This window comes from Canis aureus, chromosome 9, assembly GCF_053574225.1.
Source record: "Canis aureus isolate CA01 chromosome 9, VMU_Caureus_v.1.0, whole genome shotgun sequence".
Classification (NCBI taxonomy): Eukaryota; Metazoa; Chordata; class Mammalia; order Carnivora; family Canidae; genus Canis; species Canis aureus.
This window is the reverse complement of record NC_135619.1, coordinates 47,045,301-47,072,094: the sequence shown is the minus strand read 5'-3', so window position 1 is coordinate 47,072,094 and position 26,794 is coordinate 47,045,301. Positions and strand designations below refer to the sequence as shown.

General features: G+C 45.9%; 1 protein-coding gene across 5 annotated transcripts in view; it reads right to left on the bottom strand.

Moving 5' to 3' along the window:
• Nucleotides 1-26,794, bottom strand: part of SMOC1 (SPARC related modular calcium binding 1) — a 163,161-nt gene that overhangs the window by 36,307 nt on the left and 100,060 nt on the right. For 4 of the 5 annotated variants that reach the window (XM_077909787.1, XM_077909785.1, XM_077909788.1 and 1 more), the window contains exons 4-6: nt 18,707-18,806; nt 16,364-16,411; nt 1,439-1,528 (exon numbers count right to left, since the gene is read on the bottom strand). In XM_077909787.1, coding sequence (XP_077765913.1) covers nt 1,439-1,528; nt 16,364-16,411; nt 18,707-18,806 — 238 coding nt within the window. The remainder of the gene's footprint in view (nt 1-1,438; nt 1,529-16,363; nt 16,412-18,706; nt 18,807-26,794) is intronic. The other variant, XM_077909786.1, reaches the window with a different exon arrangement.

Here is a 26,794-nt window from a genome sequence, read left to right as displayed (position 1 = left end):
TTGCTGGAAGCCTCTAGGCCCTTCAGGGCTTGGGTCACACAGTGGACTAGTGGTATTATAAGAATCAGGAGGACCCTGAACACACTGTAGAGTGATTAGTTCTTCAGTGAGATTGTTGGAGCAATCTCCCAAGGTGACATGGTCTCCATTTCCCATCTGATCCCCCAGGATCCCAGACTTGCCAAAAATCCAGGAGATTTATGGATCACAGAAACATCTGAATTTCTAGACATCAATAGATATATATGCATTCCACAAAATGACCAGTTGTAAAGGATAGATCACATTTCAATACTTCTATCTAGAGCTGACCTCTGCTAGGGACATCCGTAGTGACAGTACCAACCAGTAGCACAATTTCTCTTTATTCCTGTCTCCCTGTCCAGTCTCGTGATTCAGGCGGATACACCAGCTGAAAGCTGCTCAAAGGTCACTGCATATTGCACTGAGAGCTGAACCTTGTTGTCAGACTTTCCAGAAACTGCACTCTGCCAAGCTTCCTACTTCTCCTCATGGGAACCTTGAGTGCATAGCAAAGCACACTGAAGAATGCAGGCCATGAGCAGCTCAAACTCAAATAGAGGCCAGCCTTCTGCACCCCATGCTCCTTCTGTCTACTCCTCATACCTCCAGGAACATCCAGCCTCTTTCTTGCTACCAGCCACACTATTTCTCTTCCCCTAGAATTCTCTCAAATGCCTGGACTCAGCTCTCAAGGTCCAACTTAGCCAAACCAGGTCCACCAACCAATCTCTTTCCTCCTACTTTCCCACTATACCCCATTCCCACCATACTCTCCCCTCTGTCCACACCAGTTCCCCCACTGCAATGCCCTGATTCTTCCCTTCCCCTTTCAAGGTCCAATCCAGGTCCCATCTCCTCCCATAGCCTTTTCCCCAGACCGCTGTAAGTTCTTTCTTCCACAAACGTCCCATATGATAAAAACTGAGACCATATAATTTAACACATAAAGCTCTCCAATAGTTGTCACTGTCTGAGAGCAAAGGCTTCATCTTATCTATTCCTTCTTGGTCACCCAGAGGCCTAGCACAATGCTGGGCACAGAGAAAGGACTTTTAATGTTGGTTCATCTACTGAAGGGACATGCTGGCCTGTCTTTCTCAGCCATCGCTCCTTGGTCTTGGCAGCTCAAAGGGTCCATCCAGGCTGTGTTATTGTTGGACATCAACAGCCACGCAGGAAGCCTGGTTAGAACAGAGAGCCTTTCCAGAAGTAGAGAGTGTACCAGTTCCTGGGAGGATTTGCATTTTTTAAAAAGGTTAAAACAACGCAGCCTAAACTGGGAAAAATTGAAATTAAAAAAGAAAAAAAAACTAATAATAAAGCTTATATAAACATCCAAAGGAAAGACATTCCTCAAATCTAAAAACGGGTGGGAGAATATGAGTCGGAAGTAATGCGTAATACAAGAGCTTACCATCTCCATCAAACACGGGCTGAGTCTCCATCGTGGGTGTCGGTTTAGACCCGTCATCTGAATTGAGGGTTAAAAAGAATCGAAAAGAGACTACCATTATTGAGGTAAATACTATCTACTCTCCAGCACTGTTGAATGGTTGGGGTTTGCACATGGCCCGGCCAAGTCCCGATGAAGAGACCAAAGAGAAAGGGAAGAAAGAAAGGAAGAAAAAGAAAAAGAAAAAGAAAGAGAGAGAGAGAAAGAAAGAAAGAAAGAAAGGAAGGAAGGAAGGAAGGAAGGAAGAAAGAAAGAAAGAAAGAAAGAAAGAAAGAAAGAAAGAAAGAAAGAAAGAAGAAAGAAGAGAGAAAGAAGGAAGAAAGAGAGAGCAAGGAAGAGAGAAAGAAAAGAAATAAAAGAACCACAGAGAGGCACCATTAGTAAGACAAACCCAGGTGTGTGTTCACCATCCCAGGGGAGGGACAAAAGGGAGTTCAACTATCATGGCTTTGGAGGGCCCTTCGTCATCAACCCACATGCACCAGCATGATGACTCTGTCAGCCCCTGAGCCACCCCACAGGAAAGCTGGGCTAGGGGGTTGGTGGGCATCTTCCCCAGCAGCCCTGGATTTTTGGCCAGGCATGTTAGGATAAGGTTGGCATACTTTATGGCATCAAATTCTGGTGTCTCCAGTTCCTATCCTGCCCCCTTGTGAAAGGTACCAGCCTAGTACCTAGTGGCCCTCACTGAAGAGCTTAAGGAAAACAAGAAATGGTGGTGCTATAGTCTCCTGAATACCTAGCTAATTCTCTATCCTCCCCTAAAAAGGAAGAGAAGGCAGGAAGGACCATCCTCTCTCCAGTATGCTAAACTGTAGAGAATCAGGAACCCTTAGAACACTTTTAATTGTGAAACATCATGTCCTCCAATTCCCCGTGAGAAGTAGAGGCAAACAAAATAGAAGGGAATGTGAGAAACTGCACCCTGGATTTGCTTTCAAATTTCTACCATAGATGACAGGAGCAGGAAGTTCCCAGTAACAAAGTCTTAATGCACATCATTCCAGCTAGTGTTGGCAGCTCTCTGCAGAGCAAGAACCTCTGCAGGTCAGGAGTGAGTGTAGATGTTACCTACCTTTCAGGACTCTGAGTTACTTTCATCAAGATCCCCAAAAGTGGGAGGGGATCCCCACTTTAGTGTAGGGCAGTGTCTCTCAACTTGTTTTCATTATTGCCCACCTAAAGAACATTTTTAGACTTTTTCCCTAATCATCTTCCTAATGAAATATTAATAAAACAGAAACACTGTATATTTATTGATGTACTGTAGGTATTTCTGTACTTTATACATAAAAAGAGCAAAAATTCTTTTGCCCCTCTGCCCCCTCAATCAATTTTGCCTTCTTGGTGTCTCTGACCCCATTGAGAACACATAGTTTAGAGATTTCTCTGTTTCTCCCTAGGCAGGGGAGAGGAAGAAGAACCCCGTGGTCTCAGGCAGTGTGATGATTATACCATCCCCCAGAGAACTTTCACAATTGAACACTATATTCTCCAAGCATTAACTTTATTTCCCATCATTTTATTCACATATTTGTTTGATATGTATTTATTTTTATGTATTTATTTGTTTTGCCAATGGTTATTATTTTTAAGCTTTTGGTTATTATAATTTGTCTTTATTTATTTATTTTGATGGAAGAATAATTAACATACAATTTAATATTAGTTTCAGGGGTACAACATAGTGATTTGATGTTTACATAGGTTACAAAATGGTCACCACAGTAAGTCTAGTTACCATCTGTCACCACACCAAGTCGTTGCAATATTATTGACTATATTCCCTATGCTGTACGTTACATCCCCATGTCTTATTTATTTTGTAACTTGAAGGTTGTACCTCTTAATCCTCTTCATGTAGTTCATTAACTATGGAGAATGCAAGTTCTCAGTCTCTGAGACGCCAGTCAGATCACCCATAATAACAATCCTCCACCATTTAGAGCTCCCAAAACCTTTGGCCGACTTCCCTACATCTTATCAGGGAGGGACGAAAAACAGAGTTCTGATCCCTTTCTTGCACCAACACCCCACCCTTGGGATCTGCAGCCTGGCGAGCTAGAGAGACCCTAATCATGGCTGGAGGCTGAAGCCAGCAAACCGACAGTTGCGTGACACATGACCCTGCTATTATTCTCCTGTGCTGACACCAAGACCCAACTCCCACAGGGGCCAAGGCAATCCTGAACTATCTGACAATCATCCCAAGGAAGGAGATATAGTAGGGGGAGAGTTAGCTTGCTGGATATCTTATTTGCCTCAAACTGGAGTCCAGAACAGGCATCTTTTGATGCAAAACTGTGTCAGTTTGATCTGGAAGTCATTGAGGGAGAATAAACACAGAGCAGAACCACACAATGTCACTTTTTTTTTTTAACAGCATCACTTCCCCTGACTCTATTAACACCTCTTTCCATTGAATTCAATGAGCCACTGAATGAAGTCTTTTGGCAGCTGCAATGCACATTTGGTTGCTCCTGCCGGATGAAGAGTTCACAGTCTAAATAGCCCAGCACGATGTGCTCAGCCCCTCCATACGGAGTGGCTTCACTTTAGGGGTCTTATGGGTAACAAAGGGAAAGTGAGAAATCAAACATTCCCAGAGGGACAATGGTGAGATCCCCAGTGAAAAAATAGGTCATGCAATATTTTAATATTCAACTATAATCCCCCCATACTCCAAGAGCTGTATCTTTCTCTGAAGTAGAATAACAGAAAACATGCTTATTTCTCCCATCAGCCAGATGAGAGTCTGGGACTGCCCATCTGGTGTAGTAATCAGCAAAGGTCTGTTGCTCAAGGAGAGGAAGAAGTATTTCCAGTCTCCCAGGGACGTTTCACACTTCTGCAGGCTGAGGACCTCCACGGTTGCCCAGATGGAGGCCCAGGGCCCACATCGCATGAAGGCACGTGCTGGGAGAGAATCTTCCTGCAGGGCAAGGTCACCAAGGGTGAGGAGATACAGCTGTGCTGCCACAATGGAGGCCCCAGGTGGAAATCTTTATGAAGTGAGAAAAGACAGAGTGCTGCACTGCCAGGAGAACCACCTGTGAAATTCAGCTACCCAAAGGATGAGAAGCCCAGCCAAAGCCAACAGGACCCTCTGACCATCATCTCCGGGCACCTGGGCACCTGGCTCCTACCCCAGCAAACAAGCGCACCCTTCAACCAAACACAGGTCCAAGGCTTGGGTCCAAGGTCCACATCAACTCTGCTTCCTGGCAAGGCTTGGGACAATACCAGGCCCCACACTGAGTCCTGAGGAGAAAGAAAAGCTTCCACTCAGTCTCCCAGTCTCCAGTGGAGTCACACTCCAGATCCTGGCTTTACATCCAACAAAGTGGGCAACCTGAATGCCTCACTTTTCTGGGCAATGATATCCTATTCTAAAAATGAAGGATCCCTGCCTCCCCAGGCTTGGAATAATGTGCAAGAGTAAAGACTTTAAAGGCCTCAGGACACTATATATGAGCAAGGACTTTAAAGGTATAAATACCATGAGGACAAACCATCCTATCCAACTGCTTACTTTTAAGAATGGATTTACAAAATTAAAATCCTATCAAAGTTTTTAAATTAAAAATATAAAGTAAACCTTTTAACTTAGTAAGAAGATGAACAGCCTAATTTTAAAATGAACAAAGTATTTTAATAGACATTTCACCAAAGACAATGCATGGACAGCTAGCTAATGGATACATTAAAGGATGCTCAACAAGATTAGTTGTTAAGAAAATGCAGATTAAAACCACAATGAGGAGGGACATCTGGGTGGCTCAGCGGTTGAGCATCTGCTTTCGGCCCAGGGCCTGATCCTGGGGACCTGGGATCGAGTCCCACATTGGGCTCCCTGCATGGAGCCTGCTTCTCCCTCTGCCTGTGTCTCTGACTCTGTGTGTGTGTGTGTGTGTGTGTCTCTCATGAATAAATAAATAAAATCTTGAAAAAAAAACACAATGAGGTACCACCATGTACCTACTTGAATAGCTAAAATTTTAAAAATAGGAAATACCAAATGTTGGCAAGAGTGAGGAGAAACTAACATCCTTGTTCATTGCTGTGGGAATGTAAAATGGAGTAGCCATGTTGGGGAAGAGTTTGGCAATTTCTTTAAAATGTTAAATAGAAAATTACTGTTTGACCCAGAAATTCCACTCTTGGGAATCCATCCAAGAAAAATAAAAATATGTCCACTCAGACAGGTATGTAAATATCCATAGCGGCATTACTTATAACAACCTCAAACTGGAAACAATCCAAATATTTGTCAGCTGGTGAACAAACAAATAGTGATATATATCCATATAATGGAATATTACCCAGCAATGAAAAAGAATGAATTCCTAATACATGTGATGATATATATAGACTTCAAAAACATTAGACTACATGAAAAAAGCCAGGTACAAGTATTACATATCATAAGATTCCACTTAGATTAAATGCCTACTAAAGATAAGTCTACAGAGACCAGACATGTAGGTGCCTGGGGCTGGAGGAGGTAGTGGATGTAACTATAAATGGGTACAAGGTTTCTTTTTGGAATGATGGAAATATTCCCTGGGAACAGCTATACAATGCTCAAAACGTGCTAAATTTGTTGAACTGTACATTTATGACGGGCAGATTTTATGGTATGTAATTATGCTTCAATAAAGCTGTTAAAAGCAGAGGTAGTACTAATGTCATCTAGAATCAAACCTCAAGCAGCAGCAGCTGAATTATTTCAATGATCCCTAATTTGTGGGGAGACTCTCCCACATATTTTAAAGAAAAATATATCTGAATCTCAGTTTACATATATGCACCTGACGATTCGATGCCTGGTGCTTATCATTGGTGGTACTTTTGGATCTCAAATGGTAGTAGGACTTTAGTTCTCTTTAACCCCACAATTCTCTTCCAGAACAAGGAGAAGAGGATAGAACGCTGAGAAAAGCCAATTCAAAGATTATCATTTTACTTACAGGGAGAAAAATATAAATTTGGAAATGTTAAAAAAAGGTTTAAGTAAAATAAAAAATAGAACAACAAAATAAAAAAACAAGGCAAGCTTACTACATTCATGAATGAAGGAATGAATGAATGAGGCAAACCTGAAAAAATTTCTCAAGGATGGGGTCAAGATCAACAATAATGAGACCACATTTTGCAACACTCAATTTCTAGCAGGTGGCTTTCCTCATCTAGTCTCACCACTGGCCAGCACAGAGGAAGTGACCAGGCAGATAAAAAGAGATTGAGTCTTAGGGCAAGAAAGTGATCTGCTAAAGGCCCACAGGCAATGAGCTGCTCTGGAAACTGCCTAGGCCCAGAGCCCTGGCATTTGGCCTCCCGAGCTCTCCAACTGCCAACCATGCCTTGTCCTTGAGGTGCAGCCCCCAGAAAGTTGCAGCCCCTGCACGGGCTCTGCAAGCCTGGCCAGACAGTGGGTTTGTGTGACAGCACAATTCCTTGCCCTGCGAGAAGGCCTGGCCCACGCACAGACAGCTGGAAGTCACTTCGACCCCGATGACACCGTTCAAAGCCTCCTCTGTTTGGCTTTTTGATTCCTGATTGACATTCACTGGCAAGTGGAGATAAATGCAGGCTGAGGACAATGTTGATCCGCTCTGACTATTCTTAGCGAAAGACTTTTCAGAATAACAAACAAAACAAAACAAAAACTCAAAAACATTGGTGTGCTTAAGGGACTGAATAGAGCCCAAGAGGTCCAGGGAAGCAGGGCCGGGCCTTTCAAGGGGCTGGCAAGTCCATTGAGGAGTTAATTGTTTGGGTGTACAATGAGTTTATTCTGACCACATACAAAGAGCTTTCTCTTCCAGGTCCTTCAAAAGCAAATGTGTCAAAGGGGCCAGAGGAGGAATCTGTATTAATGGCATCTCTTGGGGTCTCTGAGACTGAGGAGCCTTGGAGAACGAGGAAAAAAGAAATCACCACCCCCCCTCCCGAGATTTGGAAGGTCTCTCCACGATCCCAAGTCCCCTTCGATTCTTGGGCTCTGCCCAAACCTTGTTCATCACGGGTCACCCTCCCTCTTTTAGGCTGCCATTAGTCATCTTTCACAAAGACATGGAGATAAACTTCAGCCCGGTAGAAGTACTGGAAGGTTCTTGATTTTGATGGGACCACATTTATGCCAGAGCCACCAGCCCCTTCAGCATGTGACTCAGGGACCCAGTGTGTGGAAGTTGAAATGATGTATTCTGGGCATCACAGGGAGGCAACGGTGCCTGTTTGCAAAAGTCCCTTAAGATCCTGGCCCAAATCATACTAGGAGGAAGATGGAATTTTAGTCAACATTTCCTGAGATACATGTCCCATGAATAATGCTCATAAATGTACTGTGAGCTGTCCTAATTCTGACCTTTGAGAACAGGGGTTATCTGGGCACTTCAGGTCCTTTCCAGAACAAGAGGTCAATGTTTTACATGCCCTCTCTACCCACCTGCATACTCCCTTCCAAAAGAAGTAAAAACAAGATCAAAGTTGTCGTTTTGCAAACACTTCCCTATATCCTCAAGCTCCATTCCCCTAAATAAAAGTAAAAACGTGATGCTGGTGAAAAAAACAATAGACCAGATATGGAAGAAGAGGAGAAAGAGGAGAAGGGTGAGGAGGAGAAAGAGAAGGAAAGAAAGGAGGGGAGAGAGGGGGGAGGAGGGGAAAGGAGCAGGGAGGAGGAACCAACAGCAGCAGAGTCAGTTCAGAGCTGGGTTCACAAAGAGAACTGGGCTAATTTTTTTGACTCTTTATTTTAAAATAATTATAGAATCCCAGGAAGTTGCAAAAATATTACAGGGAAGTTCCATGTATCCTTCACCCAGTTTCTCCCCATGATAACATCCTTATGGTGAATATAAATACATAGGTAACTTATAATTATATAGGTAACCTCATTATTGTACAATATCAGAGCTAGGAAACTGATATTGGTATAATCCATGGACCTTATTCACATTCCAGCAGTTTTACATGTATCACTTGTGTGTGTGTGTGTGTGTGTGTGTGTGTGTGTGTGTGTGTTGGGGGGGGTAGTTCTATGCAATACACCATTTCCATCACCACAAAGATCTCCCTCTACTGCTGCCCCTTTATGATCACATTGCCCCTCCTCCACAAGATCTCTCACCCCTGGCAACCACTAATCCTTTCTCCATCTTTATAATCGTGTCTTTTCTAGAACGTTATATAAATGGAACCATGCAGTATATGACCTTTTGAAACCAGCTTCTCTCACTCTGCCTAATGCCCTCAAGATCCATCCAAGCTGTGGTTTGCACATACCAACGGCCTGTCCCTGCTTACTGCTGAGCCCTACTCCATGGTGTGGAGGCACCATGCTGTTTCACCCACTGAAGGACATTTGAGGGGCGCCTGCGTGGCTCAGCGGTTTAGCGTCTGCCTTCAGCCCAGGGCGTGATCCTGGGGTCCCAGGATCGAGTCCCACACCAGGCTCCCTGCATGGAGCCTGCTTCTCCCTCTGCCTATGTCTCTGTCTCTCTCTGTGTCTCTCATGAATAAATAAATAAAATCTTAAAAAAAAAAAAAAAAAGGACATTTGAGTTGTTTCCCTCTTCAGTTACCACAGACAAGGCTGCCGTGATCATCCAGGTATGGGTTTTTGTGTACACACAAGTTTTCATTTCTCTGGAATAAATGCTCAGGAGTGCCATTGCTAGATTATATGGAGTGTATGTTTCATTGTTTACTCTTTAAAGGAACTTCCAAAGTATTTTCCAGAGCATCTATATCATTTTACCTTTTTACTAAGAATGTATGAAAGATCCAGTTTCTCCACAGCCTTACCAGCATTTGGTACTGTCACCTTTTTTTTTTTTTTAAGCTCCTGTAACAAGTGTATAGTGATATCCTATCATGATCTTAACTGGTATTTCTTTATGACTAATGATGTCAAACATATCTTTTATGTGTTTATTTGCCTTCTACATATGTGCTTTGGTGAAATGTCTATTTGTGTATTTTGCCCATTTTTAAATGGAATGGCTTTTCAAATGGTTGAGTTTCTGAGAGCTCTCTACATGTTCTAGACAGAAGTCCTATGTCGGATATGTGGTTTGTAAGTATTTCCCTCAGTCTGTACATTTTTGTTCTCTTAACAAGATCTTTCAGAGCAAGTTCTTAATTTCGTTCAGGTCTAATCTCTCAACTTTTAAGTTTTTTGAATTATGTGTGTGTTGTTCTAAGACACAAAAGCTCTAGGTTCACCTAGCTATCATTTCTTTTTTTTTTTTTTCTTTTTTAATTTATTCCTGGGAGACACAGAGAGAGAGAGGCAGAGACACAAGCAGAGGGAGAAGCAGGCTCCATGCAGAGAGCCCGACGTGGAACTCGATCCCGGGACTCCAGGATCACGCCCCGAGCTGAGCCACCCAGGCATCCCCTAGCTCTCATTTCTGAGGATCTTCTATGTTTTCTTCTAAAAGTTTTATTAGTTTTACATTTTACATTTAAGTCCAACATCCATTTTTAATTAATTTTTGTACAAGACATGAGGTTTGGATTGAGGTTTTGGGGTTTCTTGTTTTTGTTTTTGTCTATGGGTGTCTAATCATTAAAGTGCCATCCTTCTCAGCTAATACCACACTGTCCTGATTACTATACCATAGTAAGTATTAATCGGAGTATTATGATTTCAACTTTGTGATATTTTGGAAAAGGCAAAATTACGGAGGCAGTAAAAAGATCAGGGGTGGCCAGGGATGGAGAACCCAGAGGACTTTTAGGATGGTGAAAATACTCTGTATAATATTTTAACAGTAGACACGTGTCATTATACATTTGTCCATTCCCACAGAAAGTACAACACCCAGGGTGACCCCTAATGTAAACTATGGGCCTTCGGTGATAATGATGTGTCAGTGAAGACTCACTAATTGTAACAAATGTGCCACTCTGGTGCAGATGTTGATAGTGGGGAGGCTCTGCCTGTGTGGGGGTAGGGACTGTCTGGGAAATCTGTGTACTTTCCTCTTCATTTTGCTGTGAACCAAAAACTGCTCTAAAAAAAAAAAGTTATTTTTTAAAAAGGAAATGAAACAAACATTTTTGTCCCCATGATAGGGACAGGGAGGCGTCAGGGGCCTGATTAGGATTTGTACTCCCTGGGGAAAACTCTAGGCCCTACAGGCTACACGGAAGGCCTAGATATATCAGGGAGTTCACAGCAACTTGTTCAGAAGAACACAGGGAAGCATGAATTGAAAATTCATAAAATGTCACAAGGAAATAAAGCATTAAAGATCTCTTTGTTTTAAAAAAAATCAGAGAGAGTGATAACTCCTTAATTTTTTATTTTAAAGTTATTTTAGCTATCCTAGCTCCATTGCCTTTCCACATAAACTTGTAAATAAGCAGCTCTTGGATCTCAGTGTTCTGTCAGCAGGAACAGAATTGGTACAACAACAGTATTGGTACAACAGAGGCAATTTGTGGGCCTCTCCCACAGGAGCTGGAGGTAAGTGGTTCAGATGTGGCCTGGAGGCCTTTGCATCCACACACTGAAATCTCTGCCTCCATCGAGTTTCCTGGGTCATGTCTGGAACAGAACTCACTCAGTCAAGTAACAGTGAGCCAGTGAACATATTCTCAATGGCCTGACCATCTCTGGCCCTCACCTAGACCCTGGGGGATCTAGGGTACCAGGCAGAGGGATCAGGAACTTGCCAGTGGGCAGTTCATCCCAGGTAGTCTCCTCCAAGTCTTTCCTTAGAGGCTCTGGCCATGGGAACTACCAACCACGGCTGTTTGGAGGGACCACCTGCTTTCTCCCTGCAAAGGTGAGAGCTTCCCAGCCTCTAGAAGTCTGTGCTCCCCTGGGAGGCTTTACCTCCACCTGAAGACAACCCCTATAAGAAGAGGCTAAGAACCATTTGAATGTGAGTTCCACAAGGCAAGGTAAGGGCTCTTATCATGTTACTTGTTGCTGGGTCCTCAGTGACTATAACAAGCCTGGCACTTAGGAAGCTTTCAATAAATAAGAAGCCAAGTTTCAACCAAAGGTTACTAATAACATTGGGGACTCATAAGAATCTATGGCTAGGAGGCTTTTCCAGATCCCTCAACCTCATTTCCTCTCCAGTCCTTGAAAATGGGCATATGGCAGGGACTCAAACTATTCATTCAGCATCTTCCACGTATAACTTTCTTTCAGAGAGCCCAGAATGGGGACTGAGGTGGAGGGCAGGGCTTGAATACATGGATCCAAGCTGAGGAGAGAGGAAGGAAGGAGATACAGCAGATGCATGAGCACCCAAGCATACCCACGCACACTCCTCTGCAACCAAACCCTGCAAAGCTGGTACCCTGGTGTGCCAGACTTGGTCAGGGTGGCCCAGGGCACCAGCAAGCAGCAGCAACACACATGCAGAGAGCAGAAGACTGCCTCACAGGTTCCTGGAGCTGCCTAGGCCTGGGTTCTGCTTCAGCAGGTGCTGTAGCAGGATGAATGCTTCTCCCTGGGGAAATCCAGTGCGAGCAGAGGCCAACCCGTAGAGGTCATCAGCTGCCCGGCTCCATTCAAACCCAACCCCAGATGGTAGGGAATCAGACTGTTGCCATCTAAGGGCAATGCTGACAAGGTTGCGGATGACCCTGCCTCTTCCTCAGTGCTGGGGAAGAGGAAAGACAGGTAGCTGGGAAGAGGTTGGAGTCCTTTGAGCAGGAGTGATGCTCCACGTATAGAATGTCCTCAGATAGCCGTGATGCATGCTTCAGGGCAGTGAGGTGAGTCTCCTTCGGGTGTACTGACCACAGGAGGGCCGAGGCTAGAAGCCACACAGTCCCCATCATCTGGGATGCCTGCCATCCCTCACCTGTGCCCTAGGCACATCCCTCAGCCCTGAATGAGTGTGCTGCTCAAGCCATCACCTGAGCGACAGGTCTTTCAAGCTGGCACCAACCTGTAGACCAGACTCCGTGACAGGCTCTAAGAATAGAGACATAGAAAGGGACCCTGGATGAATAACTGTGACTCATTCTTTACTTAGAGCGCATTTCCTCTGGAGGAAATATGCCAACTGCAGGAAACTCCTGACGGCCCTCAGCGTTGAATCGCCGATTACTGACGCATCAGCCGGGGACCTGCGTGGTCCTGGGTGCTCACAAAAAGAAAGCTCCCAGAGAACCGCCAGCGAGAATTTTACAAGGGCTCTCCTGCTCCTCTCCCATTTCATTGTCCCTCACCGGCCATCACCCCCGAGCCTGAGAACTCCCGGCCCGCACCTCGCCAGCCACCCGCCCAGGACCCGTCCCTGGCTTGGTATTCGGCTCTCCCAGAAGCTCCCCATTCATCCACGTTCCTTAGCAGCAAGACCCCGAAAAGAGACACCTCAGGAAAAATCCGCAAGACTCGGCCGGCCAGGAAAGTCCACTCAGGGTAAAGCTGTGATCCCTAGCACGGTTTGCTGCCCAGGCGCTTTGAGCTGCTCGGGTGAAACCGTGGACTCCCCTCTACCCCGGCCCCGCAGCCTTCGGCTGTTGTAGCAGCAGATCGGCAGAGGGCAGAGCTCCGGGGCTGCCGGCGCCCTCCTCTCTCTGATAGTCCTCCGAAGCATCAATAAAACACATGTGGAGGCACGTGTGCCCCGCCCTTTGCATCTCTCTTCAAGGGCAAGGACCAAAGGAGAAGAAGGGGAGGGGAGCCAGGATGGGAGTGCTCCAGATCAATGGATATTTGAAACTCACACACATGGCCCGAGACCTACGCTGCACGTGTTAATTACCACACATGTGCCTATAAAGGGGTCCGTTAAACACAAGGGGCCCAGAGAACAGAGCGAGGAAAGGACATTCCAAGGGATTAAGTAAATAGTCTGAAGTTCTGACCCTCCTCCCCTCCGGAGCACGTGCATCTGGGTAAGATAACAGCGCCTCCCTCCCTCCCTCCCTCCCCCGCTTCTCCCCTCGGGCCCCACACCTGCGGACCCAGGCCTCCTGTCTGGGCCGCAGCCTGTGACCCGCTACTGCCTGGCCTCGCTCCCTCCTCCCTTCCTCCTGCTATCTCTCCCAGCCTCCTCCCCCAGCCTCTGCCCGGCCTTCTCCTCCTCTCCTCCGCGGGACTAATTCCTGGCTGGCAACCAGACCCTCGTCCCCGCACAATACACCTTTTCATTCCTTCCAGGCGGAGAGAACCGATCCCTCTGAGCCCTGTCAGCGGAGCAGGCTCCCAAAGGCAAGAAGGGTGGAGAGAGAGATGCCTGGGCCCGCTCCCCCCCAGTTGCCCTCTGAGCACCCCCCCACTACTCTCCCACCCAGACCTGGGGCATCGCCTCCTTTGTGGCGGCACCTCTCACCCCACACGAGGGTCTGGGCCGCGCATCTCTGCAGCAGGCCTCAGGCCACGAGCTCCAGCTCTAGGGAGGTGCCGTCCAGGAGACGCCACGTGTGGGCACCAGCTCAAACAAGGGGCCTTTGTGTCTTTCCACCTGCTGCCCTCCGGAGCACATTCCATTCTTAAGTGGCAGCTGAGGGAGGGACCTCAGCGGCTGACACAGGATATTACAAATGCCCTCTCGCACCCTGTCCCCCTTCAAACCCCAGCTTCCTGGACAGGTGTGGCTTCAGGTGGCCCTTCCTACAGGTGGCCCGAGCCTGCTTTTCTGTGCACTGCCCATGGCAGACAAAGAGAAGAGGATTAGCACCTACGCTGATCCTCCGAAGTAGAAGGAAGGAGAAGCTCTGGGCAAAAGTCAAGTCTCCAGAGGCGAGTGAGCCCTGGCATCCCCCACCAGGCCGCTGCACCAAAGAGGAAGCCTCCACAGAACCATCTGGGAGGGAGGAGCCCATCTGGAGTAGGGGAGCAAACTGCTGCAGACTGAACAACTAATCTCTGAGATGGGGCTTCCGACTCTACCCCTCTATTCCTTGCACCTTCCCTAGAGGAATCAGGTGTCCCCGTTCTTTCCCAATTGGTCAGCAGGAGCCCACAGTGGCCACAGTTCTATTTCTTTTGTTGTCCACAGGGTGCAAAGCCACATAAACCCCAAAAGTACTTCTCTGCACAGATTAAGATCTAAAATACCATGGTTCACCTTTTAGTTCGCTTTGGCAGGGAAAATCTGTATTGTCAGTTTTGCATGATTACCAATTGTTTTCTCTACCACCACAATCTCATGCACTGGAATAAAGGCGATGATCCTCAAGTCTTCGGTTGTGACAAGTAAAAACTGCAACTCCAGTAAATTGTAGACAGACACAAATACCATATAGTCTTGATGAGTTCAGGTATTTGCAGGAAGAAACATTCATACCCCTCTCCCATTGTCCCACCTAGAAGGGAACCACCAACACTCATGACTGCCTTTCCTGTTCTGGGAAGGACCTGAGGAGGCATTTGCTCCCTTCTTTTTGCCCACTTATGCATTCCTGCTTGCGGGATGGCGCACTGGTCCATGTTTTCTAGTGGGATCATGATGCTCCACTTCCATGTCCTCTTGGAGCATGTGTGTTAGGGGCAGCAGGTTCTCCAGAGTCTCGTTTCCTGCATTCAGGCCAGGTGATTTGGCCTCCTATTCCCATTCCTGTGGAAGAAGCATGCAGTGCAGGGGGCAGGGCCTCACCTCAGTTTCCATGTGACCACATGTGCAAGACAAGCCTATGCGCTTCACACTGGATCCTATAAAGGACTCTCCATGTGGACATTTAAGAATATGGAGTTCCCAAGACCCAGATTCAGGTGCAAAGCCTCAAACTCAGCTACCATCTCCTGGCTGGGATTTACCCAAGAGCCCAAAATGAGGATTCTGGAGTACTTGCACATGCAATGAAATTGATACTTGTTCCTCCTGCAGCTACCAGCACACACACACACACACACACGCACACACACACACAACCACACACTCTCTCTCTCTCTCTCTCTCTGTCTCTGCCTCTCTCTCTCTCTCTCTCTCTGTTGTCCAGGAGGTAAGTGGCAGTGGAGCTTAGTGTCCTCCACAATGGAAATTATGGTTAGCATATCCCAAGGACCTATTCCTCATGTTGGCTGCTCCACTAAACATCACTCAGACAAATGCCTTAATTGAGGTTAGCCACATAATTTGTAGGGCCTGGTGCAAAATGAAAATGCAAGGCCCTTTGTTCAAAAAGCAGGAAAATAGTGCCATTAAGGGCACCAAACTATAACATTTCATCTTCTCTTCCATGGTCTCTCTCTTGCCTTGTTACAGTGTTCTAAAATTTCCTATGGCACATTGTTCTAGGTAAAGAAGGATTCAAATGTTTAGCATACTGCAGAAGCCCCCATAGCACTCATCACAGAAACGATAGGCCAACAGGGTGACGAGGATGTGCACATGCACGCTTCACTGTCCCACTGGACTTTACTTAACAAAACACAAGTTTAGAGATAGAATGACTATGAATTCCAAGACAAACAGCTGCACAGTTTGCAAGCCTGTGAAGCCAGGTCAGTCTGAGTGAAGAAAAATCTGGATATGCCGAAACAATTACTAAGGAGAATCAGTGAGGGGGAAAAAATGTTCAAACAGGTTTCCAAAATAAGAAGGTCCAGGCTGACTTGGACATGCCTACCTTCATCATCCTTTTTGGTTTCATGCTGGCCACCTGGTAGCTGACTGATTGAACTGGCCAGGAACCAAGATTCTCAGGGTCCCTGAGAGCCAGCTCTATATGTACTCTGTGCTCACTCACCTGTCTTGGAAATTCTGGGCACTTAGCCCCCACCACCCTATGAGCCTTACTTACCTCCTCCGGTGCTTCTAGGAAGAAACCCAGAATACGAATGGAGATTTTCTGTGGGGGACTTTTAGCTCCCACCCCGGCTCCTTCCATCTTGTCTAGAGCTCTTCTTGGACTGGCTTTAGAAGCAAACATTTGGATAGAGCATAAAACTCTACTCACCTTTCCTTCCTGAGTTACCCTGGCTCAAGGGCTTGTCGGTGACTGAACCTTGGGTAAAAGGGAAACAAAAACACAGACATTGAGAATGCATCGTGGTTGGTTTCTGTCAAAGGGCTGGCAAAGCCTGATGTTATGAAAATATGATTATGTATATACATATCCTGTATACACGTCTAGGGACATTATATACAAAGTACATACATGCACGAGTGGGGTGTGTTTAACATCAATGTCACTGATATCACAGTCCTGGTGAGATGAACCATGATTTCCAGGCACAAGTCTTGACCAGAGTTTCACAAAACTTCCCATCTATATAACCCTCTCAGTGAACATTCCAGTAACTGTCCTCACCTCCATGCCCCATCTCCCCCACTTCCCACCACCTCCATGTTCTGAGCCATATCCACTCAGTAGGGCCAACTGAAAAGAAGTCCCTCTTATTGCAAATGCAATGATTGACATGCCTTGCTGGTTAGAGCAGGAAATCGGTGATTTTCCATCTGCATTAAGTAGAAAATTGTTGGCCCAATTGTACTGAATGGGCCAAAATAGTCTGAGGCATGGAAACAATTTTCTAGACACAGCCTATTCCTCAAGGAGGGGGTAGTGCGTGTGTTTGGCCAAATGCTTTGCCCTGTGTATGCTAGGATGCCATGTGCACCCATCCTGCAGTCCTGACCCTGTGGCACCTGTCTTCTCCAGGAAGCCCACACAGGCAGGGAAGAGCCAGCACAACCGCATAAGGACATCTGTGGAGGTTCCCACCACCAAGAGAAAAAACGAATCTCTATTTTCTCATTCCACATCATACCCCTTCTCCATATATTAGTTTTGTGAGAATTCAATTATATCACCCCGCATGGCTTGTTTCTAGTGCATTTGTTTGCTTTAAATGAAACTTTCCAGGTCATTTGCAAGGAGGGCTCATGCCTGCTCCTCCCCACACCAACCCCAATTAAGGTTTCCAGTTTCCATGTAAACCACAAATAAAGTAAACTTTCCATTTTGGCCTGCAAATCTTGGTTTCCTAATGTAGATACTTACTGCTCTTTCTTACCATTCCCTTTATATAGCAGGCAAGTAGAAAAATGAATAAATCTTGTGAAAAAGAAAAATGTTAGGATAGCAGGATTGCTAGCCCTTGGAATTTCCCATAGGTTTTAGAATAATGCTTTCTACTTTGCTTGCACTTAAAAATTAAAGATAAGTAAATAAATAAAACCTCATACACACAGATATGAAGAAATATGAAGCAGCTGGTGGCTGGGTGGGCTTTCTTAAATGAGAGCTGAGCCACACAGTGAATTAAGGGAGTGACTCCCAAGTCTCCTGCCATCTGAATGGAAATAGAAAGTATGGGGCTTGCATAAACCCCAAATCCACAATACCGTGAGGTTGACCTAAGAGCAAAATTTCTCTATGCCCATAGAGTTGGAAATAGAAAGGACTTAATTTTGCTATGGACTAATGTAGTTGGTCACTATGAAACAATGATTCCCTAGCTTGTCTAGTCATCAAAACCATCTGAGAAGCTTTACAAACATGTGTATTCCAGGTCTCACTCCAGACCTACTGGATCAGACTATACATGGAGGAGCCTTCACACCTGGGCTCTTTAATTCCCCAGGCACTGCTGACAGCAGCCAGATTTGAGGGTCACTGTGATAAAGTTTTCCATTACTCTACATTACATTGTTTGGGGAAGGAGGAGCAAATATATGGCATACAGGCCACCACTCTCCTCTCATGTGCCCATGACAGACATCACTAGTTGATCATTCAGGCTTCAATGCTGAACTCCCATCCAGTCTTAAAATCTATCTCAAGGGCAGCCCCCGTGGCCCAGCGGTTTAGCGCCACCTTTAGCCCTGGGCATGATCCTGGAGACCTGGGATCGAGTCCCATGTCAGGCTCTCTGCATGGAGCCTGCTTCTCCCTCTGCCTGTGTCTCTGCCTTTCTCTCTGTCTGTCATGAATAAATAAAATCTTAAAAAAAAAAATCTATCTCAATAAAGTGCTCCCAAGGCCACTAGCAACCAGAGCACCCAAGCTAAAAACTTATATGCCATTTTCTAGGGATTATAGCCGATGCTTGGGAAGAGAGCACTGAACCAGAAACCTACACTCAAAGAAATATATACACAATAGGCATATATTGACCCTATTGCCCAGCTGACTACAGACCAAGTGTGTTGGAGTGGAATCCTCTCTGACCTGAAAGGGGGCTCATCACCACCACTCATCTTTCAACCATTTTTTTCCAAGCTTCCCCCATGAAATACAGGAGACCAGCTAAGGGGTCTCTCTCCAACTCTTTCTTCCCGCCCCTCCCTACGGTACCTGAACATACAGGAGTTTTATTCTGCACAGAAGAGCCACTGATGGGCTTCCCATCTGGGGTGACACACCAGCAGTACCCTGTGTAAGTATGGCACTGTACCTGTTCAGGGAAGTGGGGGAGGGGAAGAGAATCGTAAGTCTTGGGTCACCACAACAACAGTCATCTCCCACCCCTTCCAAAGCACTGCCACTGCTTGGGGGAGCTCTTTCCACCTCTCACCCAGCATCTGTTCCCATTGTTTCCTGCAGGTGGGCCAGTTAATTGACAACATGGATTATGCGTCTTCTGTGTGACCCCCAGGCCCAACTACAGCAATCTACCTACTTCTTTCTTATGGCTTTTTTTGATGCTGAATATCTTATATCATACCTAGATACATCCACTTTGTTTTTCCTGGGATGGTTCTCACCAAGACCTGCACATCCTCCCCACTGCCCCACCCCACCACCCCACCCCCAGAGCACAGGCATACATTCCCATCCAACTGTAAAAAATTCTGATTAGTAATTTGGCAAGTATAAATTGGAATGTCACCATTGCAGGCTGAAATGACCCTTTTTAAACAAGCAATTACAAGTGAGGTTTTCTCTTCTTTTTTCTAGCTTCTCCCAGCATCGGGTCATTTAATCGGCCTGCCTACTGATCAGGTGGCTCTCCCAAGACAAGGGCACATACTAGCAGTTGCCCACTAGATGACGGGGTTAAGGTAAGAACAAAGTCACTTGACCCTGCAGGTCTAGTTCTAGATGCCCTGCTGCACCCCTGTGTGATCATCCTCAAGCCTCCATAACTAGGTCCACCCTGTCTGGGAATAGTAAACAAAAATGAGGCTTTTGCTTCATTCAAGATAACTCTTCTCTCTCTTACAACAACTATCACTCTGTCCACCTCCTCTCACCCCACCCCACCCCGTTCTTGCCCATTTCCCAACATGGAGTTCCTAAACACAAATCAGGGCATCACTCCCCTGCTGAAAACCACTCCATGATTTGCCATTGGACTCAGGATAGAGATTAAGCTCATTTATGTGGAGCTCAAGGTCCCCTGTGATCTGCCCCCTGCCTATCTCCACAGCCTCATTTTGCACCCATGTCTCCATATACACCCTCCAATGAAACCACAGTGAGCCCTTTGAAGCCCACAAACACAGCCTAGGATTTCATGATTCTGAACATTTATTTGCTCTAACTATTCAGTGGTCCAGGATACCATTCCACAAATCATCCCCAACCCCCTCCTAATCCCTTTGTATTCCCACTCTCTTCATGATACACATTCTCTGCAAAGCAGGTCCCAGCCTCCCCGCCTTCTCTTCTCCTGACCCTCCATACACCCTGGCTCCCTTAATTCAGAAACCTTATCTGCTCACCAAGATTGTGACCCTCCTAAGGCAAGGGACTGCATACTGGTTATTTTTATCTCCTAAGCATCTAGCAGAATGCTTGACATTTACTGCAGGCATATGATAGGTTGAATAAGTCCTTAATTATCAAATTCCCTCAATTATTGGTCCCCATCAATTCTAAAAATGTAGCATCAATTTAAACAGCCCCACCACGTTGAACATGGACCTCAATGACAGCATGGGTGCCAAATGCAAAGATATTAACATGTGAAAAAAAAGTGCCTCTTGGGATCAAGGACATACTGGAATCAGGTACAGATAGTAATAGCATACAAATTGACTGGTGAAGTATATAGGGGGTATATAGACAAGAGAGATCTAATGGCTTGGGTGAAATCCAGAAATTACCAGAAAGGCAAAAAAGCTACAGAATGCCTTCTGCTTTCATGTAAGTACCAAAAGCTGTAGCCTTCCCCAAGATCAGTTGTTTTACTCCATACCAACCCATAGAAATCAGGATAAGAATGAGATGGGGGGCATCTTGTTCCTACCAGTCTAATAACTGGGTATAAATGAGGCATTTACCTCCACTGTCTGTAGAGAAACTACATTCATTGCCTTTGCTCCAGTACCAAGGTTCATTCCCACTTCATCTCCTGGAGACATCCATAAACCTGATGGCTGTGGTTGCTCCCACAGATGCTCACCCAAGATCAGTATCTTGGGTTGAGTCAGTGCTACCTTCTGAGAAAGCCTAATGATGAAATGGAAGAAACCCAGACAGACCTGGCTTTGAATCTGGGTCCAGTTAGTTACAAATTAGGCATGTTGCTTAGCCCTTTGAGCCCCGTCTATAAAATGAGGAGGACAGGGATGCCTGAGTGGCTCAGTGGTTGAGCACCTGCCTCTGGCTCAGGTCGTGATCCCAGGGTCCTGGGGTCAAGTCTTGCATCAGGCTCTGTTCAGGGAAACTGCTTCTCCCTCTGCCTATGTGTCTGCCTCTCTGTGCCTCTCATGAATTAAAAAAAAAGGTGTGGGGTGGGGAGGACAATCTCAAAGCCGGAGGGCCCGGCTTGGTGAGTCCATTGCTTGGCACGGCAGATGGCTGGGTACAAGGTGGCCACGGCGATGATTGCTCTCAGCTGTGTCAGAGACACCTGGCAAGTCGGCCTCCTCTCGAGCCAGAGCTCCCCTAATAACGTCCAGAGGCTTGGGTGGGCAATGCTGCTGGAAACTTGGGAGTTCACCCCTTCAAATCCTGTCAGCCCTGCAGGGGATAGTTCCTAGATAATTCTTTGCCAGTGGCGTCATTTTAATGGGGCCTGGCTGGCTGCTTTCTCCTCCCTGGCCAATAATCACCTATGGGGAAACCAGTCCCCAGGGCTGGACGGCCACACTGACGCGTGCTCCCACGGCCAGGGCCAGCTTCCCTCTCCATGAGGACTCCACCCCCCAAGTCCAATACTGGAAGCAGTGCCTCTGGCCCAGTGCCGCCTGCTGGGACTGGGTGTTGGGGTCACACAGGCTGGGGAGAATGGCTGGACAAAAGCCCCCTCCTTTCAGGCATGCAGAGTCCTGGCCAAAGCTACTGAGGAGCGAACTAAATGCATGAGTAGGAGGCTAAACCTGAGGCTTTGTTTCAGGGGATATAATCTGACCTCCAGGCTAAGCAGGTCCCCAGGGCCACATGCTCACTGAGTGTGCCCATTGTATCCCTACAGGCATGTGGATACCAACCCCCAACCCCCAGCCAGGCCCATGGGCCCAAACGCAGCCCCTTTTCCCCCGGGGCTCTCAGCATTTTCCTCAGACCAGGCTCCAAGGAATAGACTCCAGACTATAAAATCCTCAGGCCGGGAGGTGCTTCCAAATATCCTAGAGAACTGGAATTGAATGGAGGAATCACTGCCATGCTCCTCTGAGGCCTTGGGCATGCAGTAACAGGCACACAGAGGACCCAGGCAAGGTCTCAGGCTGCAGGAACTCAAGAGGTGACCAGCAAGGTCACTTCCCTTTGCCAAAGGAGCCCCAAGTTATTCACCCATGATTCTCAATCAAGAAGTTGTTTGTAAGTTGTCCTGGGGAGTTTTCAAGATGTCTTCTTGAAGAAAAAGAAGTTACGTGCAGAGAGAAAGCTAGGATCATGGAGTCTGACTGCTAGCTCCACCACTGAAGTAAGTTATCATTTATCTTTCCAACCCTCTGCAACCTTGGAAAGGTTCTTAAAGCAAGCCTCAGACTGTCCGTGTCTTCTTAAAAACTGGAGATAATTATGGGGTGCCTGTGTGGCTCAACTGGCTAAGCATCCACCTCTTGGTTTTGGCTCAGGTCCCGATCTCAGGGTCATGAGATCGAGTACCACATCGGGTTCTGTGCTCAGCATAAAGTTGCTTAAGATTCTATCTTTCCCTCTCTCTCTCTCTGCCCTTCCCCCTGCTTGCACTATCTCTCTTTAAAAATAAATAAATAAAATCTTTAAAAAAAAAATCCTGAAGATAATTATACTCACTCAGTTGAGAGGATTAAATTAGATAATGTAAATAAAGCGCTGAGCTCACATGGTAAGTGCCTGGTTAAGCTTAGCTATTTCTTTTTATTATCATCACGTTATTTTTGAACAAACTATCTGTACACTCAAAAAGGGCACAGCCAGATTCTCTGATGGAAACCAAAGAACATCCTATTCTGACCAATCCCAGGGGAAGGGATAGTATAAACTCAGCAAAAAGTCTGAAAAAGTTAATGGGAGAAAGGAAATTTTGTTTTCATACAGAAACAGTTCAATTACTGTCGGAGGAGAGAAGTAAAGCTTCTTGCAGAAAAGCAGTCAGGCTGTAAATTTGATAGAATTGATTTTTTTTTTAAGATTTTATTTATTTACGAGAGAGAGAGGCAGAGACACAGGCAGAGGGAGAAGCAGGCTTCATGCAGGAAGTCCGACGTGCGAGACTCGATCCCGGGTCTCCAGGATCACACCCTGGGCCAAAGGCGGCGCTAAACTGCTGAGCCACCTGGGCTGCCCAGAATTGATGGTTTATATGCACATGTTCAATATGTACATTCTATCTAGTTTGGCTTCCAACCTTGAAAACGTATTTAACATTTTAAGTTAATACATAATCCCCTTTGTTCTACCTCTCCCCACCTCAGCCTCAAATTAATAAACTTTCATGTTTAATATATGGGAAAAGAGTGGGCCAAGAGAAGTTAAAAGGGTAATTAGCCATTGCTAGTATCTCACTATGCAGTTCTCAAAGCTCAGGGTTGTTCCAGGCCCAAAGGTATAGATACAAACCATGGAATTTGCTCCTTTTCCTCTCTGGAGCTTCCTGGGAAAGCTGAAATGTCAACTGATAGGTCTTCCTTCAGAGACAAAAAGTGTTTGTCCATCAACCTAAGTGAAGTTACCCCCTCCTTAACTAGACTGTTGAACATAACTGGCATACTTAATATAGGCTTTTATACACCAAATGTGTTGTATATGAACCTCACAGCAACCATAAACTTGAAACCTATAATTAATATACACAAATAAGAAAGAGAAAGAAAGCCAACATAATGCCACAGAAACTCATTAAACACAAAGAAAGAGAAAAGAAGAAAGGAACAGAGAAAAGCACAAAACAACCAGAAAACAATGGAAAAAAATGTCAATAAATACATCCCTATCATAATTATTTTAAATGCAAATCACTTAAATGCTCCAATCAAAAGACATAGGGTGACAGAATGGATTAAAAAAACAAAACCCATCTAAATGCTGCCTGAGAGACTCATCTCAGACCTAAAGACACAAATGGACTGAAAGTGAGGGAATGGAAAAATTTTTACCATGCAAATGGAAGTGAAAAAAAAAGAAGCCGGGGTAGCAACACTAATATCAGACAAAACAAGACTATAACACAAGACAAAGAAAGACATTACATAGTGATAAAGGGATCAACCCAACAAGAGGATATAAATAACAATTACAAATATCTATGCACCCAACATTGGAGTACCTAAATACCTAAAGCAAATATTAACGGATGTAAAGGGAGAAATTGATGGTGATATAATAATAGCAGGGGACTTTACTATCCCACTTGCATCAATCAGACAGAAAATCACTAAAGGTACTTTAAAACAGTGTGTTTTTAGGTAAGCAAATTTCTTCTCTGACTCATATACTTAAATATTTTTGGCAAGAAGCCCTTTGCATAAACAGCCCAATGGTATATTTCAGGTCAACCTCTGTCCAAATTAAGACAAATGTGAAATTATTTTAAGCCTGTTAGTCTTCAACATTAGCCCAACTCCTGGACATCTGGAAGAACGTGGGAGGCTAGCACGCTCAACAAATGCAGTGGAGTAACTGTTGAGTAAGAGGAGCAGAGCAAAGACCAGCTCACAGGATAAAGCAGATCAGGGCCTGGAGACAAGGACAGCAGCGAGAAAAACAAAGGAGACTAACAGACTATGCACATAGACAACTAGCCCCCACCGCGTCCATGCCCCAAATGGAAAACACCTCTTCTACTTTACCGAGGCTTTTCGCTCACCACTGAGGATCTAGGCATTACCTCGCTGGGTCTTCCCGAGTCACACTGTGTGCACGTCCTTTATAGGAGAGGCACACAAAGCAGAGGTTATGTGTTCAAATGTCGCAGCTAGTTCCTAGCAGCATAGAGAACTATGCTGGCAACATACTGCCATATCCCTGGCAACAAACTGCCATAAAATTTCAGAATTGATGGAGCTGGAAAACAAGAACCACAACAACAACCTTAACCATCATCAGTCTAACCCGAACATTTTACAAAGGAGGAAACAAGTCCAGAAACTGGGAGGTGGCCTGATCACAGTACCTAGTCCTGGCAGCCGGAAGTCCCCCAGACCTCGAGGGGAGGAGAAAGGCATGGCTCCTCGTGCTGGCATCTGAGGGAACGGACAGGGTCTCTTTGTGCTTTGTAATTCTCTGGCATATGGAACTCTTTTGGGGGAGTTGGAGGGAGAGATGGGAGAAATATTCGAATCAACGAGGCGGCTGGAAGAGTCTCTTCCTCTGGCTTGAGTGAGAGGCTGTTTCTGGAGCGATTTGGGTGACAGGATGGGGGGGGGCCTCCGCCATGGCCCCCTGGCTGGCCTGCCTTCTTCTGGCTGTTCTTGGGGGGCTTCTTTGGCGGAGGTGGGACCGCACACCCCAGAGTAGCTTCTCTGCTGCTGGACTTCTGCTCTCCTTGCTACCAAGGGCCCCCAGATCCTCCAGGCCTGTCTCCCCTGCTTCTAACTCCTGCCTCGCTGATATGGTTGTGAATACTCCTGGTGTTCTCTGGGGTGTGACCAGGAATCACTGGGGATGAAGGGGTTCTCTAGCCAAAAAGCCTTGGAAATTTTGGGTTAAATAAAAGCAAAAGATTTGACTGCACAACTTCTCAGAGTCTTAAGTCAAATAACGATTTAGCTCTAAGAGGAAGATACCGTTCACGGTGATTCCTAAATTTATTTACCCGGGGGACCCTCCCTTCATTTGGTGTGGAGAGCAGTTCGTGGTGCTAATGTTCTCTGAAACATGCTTTTAGAAAAAAGCAGCATAATGAAGTGCAAGGCCTTGCTGTGCATTTCCTTGCTTTCCCCAAGTCCGACTTTCTTACCAGCCCAGTATCAGGTTCTCATTTTAGCTCAATCTTCCTGAAATAATTTCCCTCCGGCACACCCCCACCACCTTTTTGTAACGCTTTCTCAAGCTCTGTATCTGTTACGAAATCCATCTTGAATTGCCCCGGACCTTCACAGGGATCCCCTCCAAGGCACAGCACCTTCTCACTCTGTGTCTTTATCTCTGCCCCCCCCCCCACCTCCCGCTCTTTCTTTGTGCCTCTTTTGTAAAGTAGAAAATGTGAGCCATATGCAAAGGACAGGCTTGATCCAGCATTCTTAGTAGCAATCCCCAAACTTGTCATGAAATAACTGCTATCATGCACACGAGCACTTCCCAGTGGGAAAAAGGGAAACTATGAAGCAGAAGGCATGTGAATATTTGTCTAACTCTCTTTTGGCAGTGGGAGTGAAAGACGTTTTTTCTTTCTTATCTGCCAGTTGCTCCAGATCAGTTAGCAGGTACTCTGGATTAAGTTAATGCATGGGGAAAGTTCAGCATCTTGCTATGGGTCCAACTGATAACTTTGTTTCAGGGCAGTATTTCCAGCGGCCCCACTTTCCTTCTATTCACATTCCCTATGGGACCTCTGAGAAATTGTTTCCAGGCTATCTGAGACCGCCACTCGTTCCCCTAGAACATCTCTTTCCATCAGAAGCTGCAGGAGAACACGGTTTCTTGGGTGTGCGTTAGATTTTCACCTGGAGGACTCAGGACACACAGTTTTCAGAAACACAGAGTTTCTGGATTCTGAAGGCCTGGGATCAGTTGGAGAATCTGCATTTCTAACAAGTTCCCAGCGGCTGTTGCTGCTGGCCCAGGAACCATAGTTCAAGAGCCACTGCTTTAAAGGAAACTCCCTCTGCCCCACCCTTTTCTGGCATTTGTCATAAAATGCTCAAGAAACAAGTACTTTTCTAGGTGGGAATTTGGGAACAAGGAGCCTTGTGACCATACTTCAAAGTTTTTACATTCCAGTTGTTTTCCTGACGTGTGGTCTTCAGATTCATGGATCTAGTGATTGCAGCATTCAATAGTCTTGGTGACCTCACACATGGAAGAGAGCTTCACTGCAGTGAGAAGAAAGGAGGAAGAAGGAAAGGA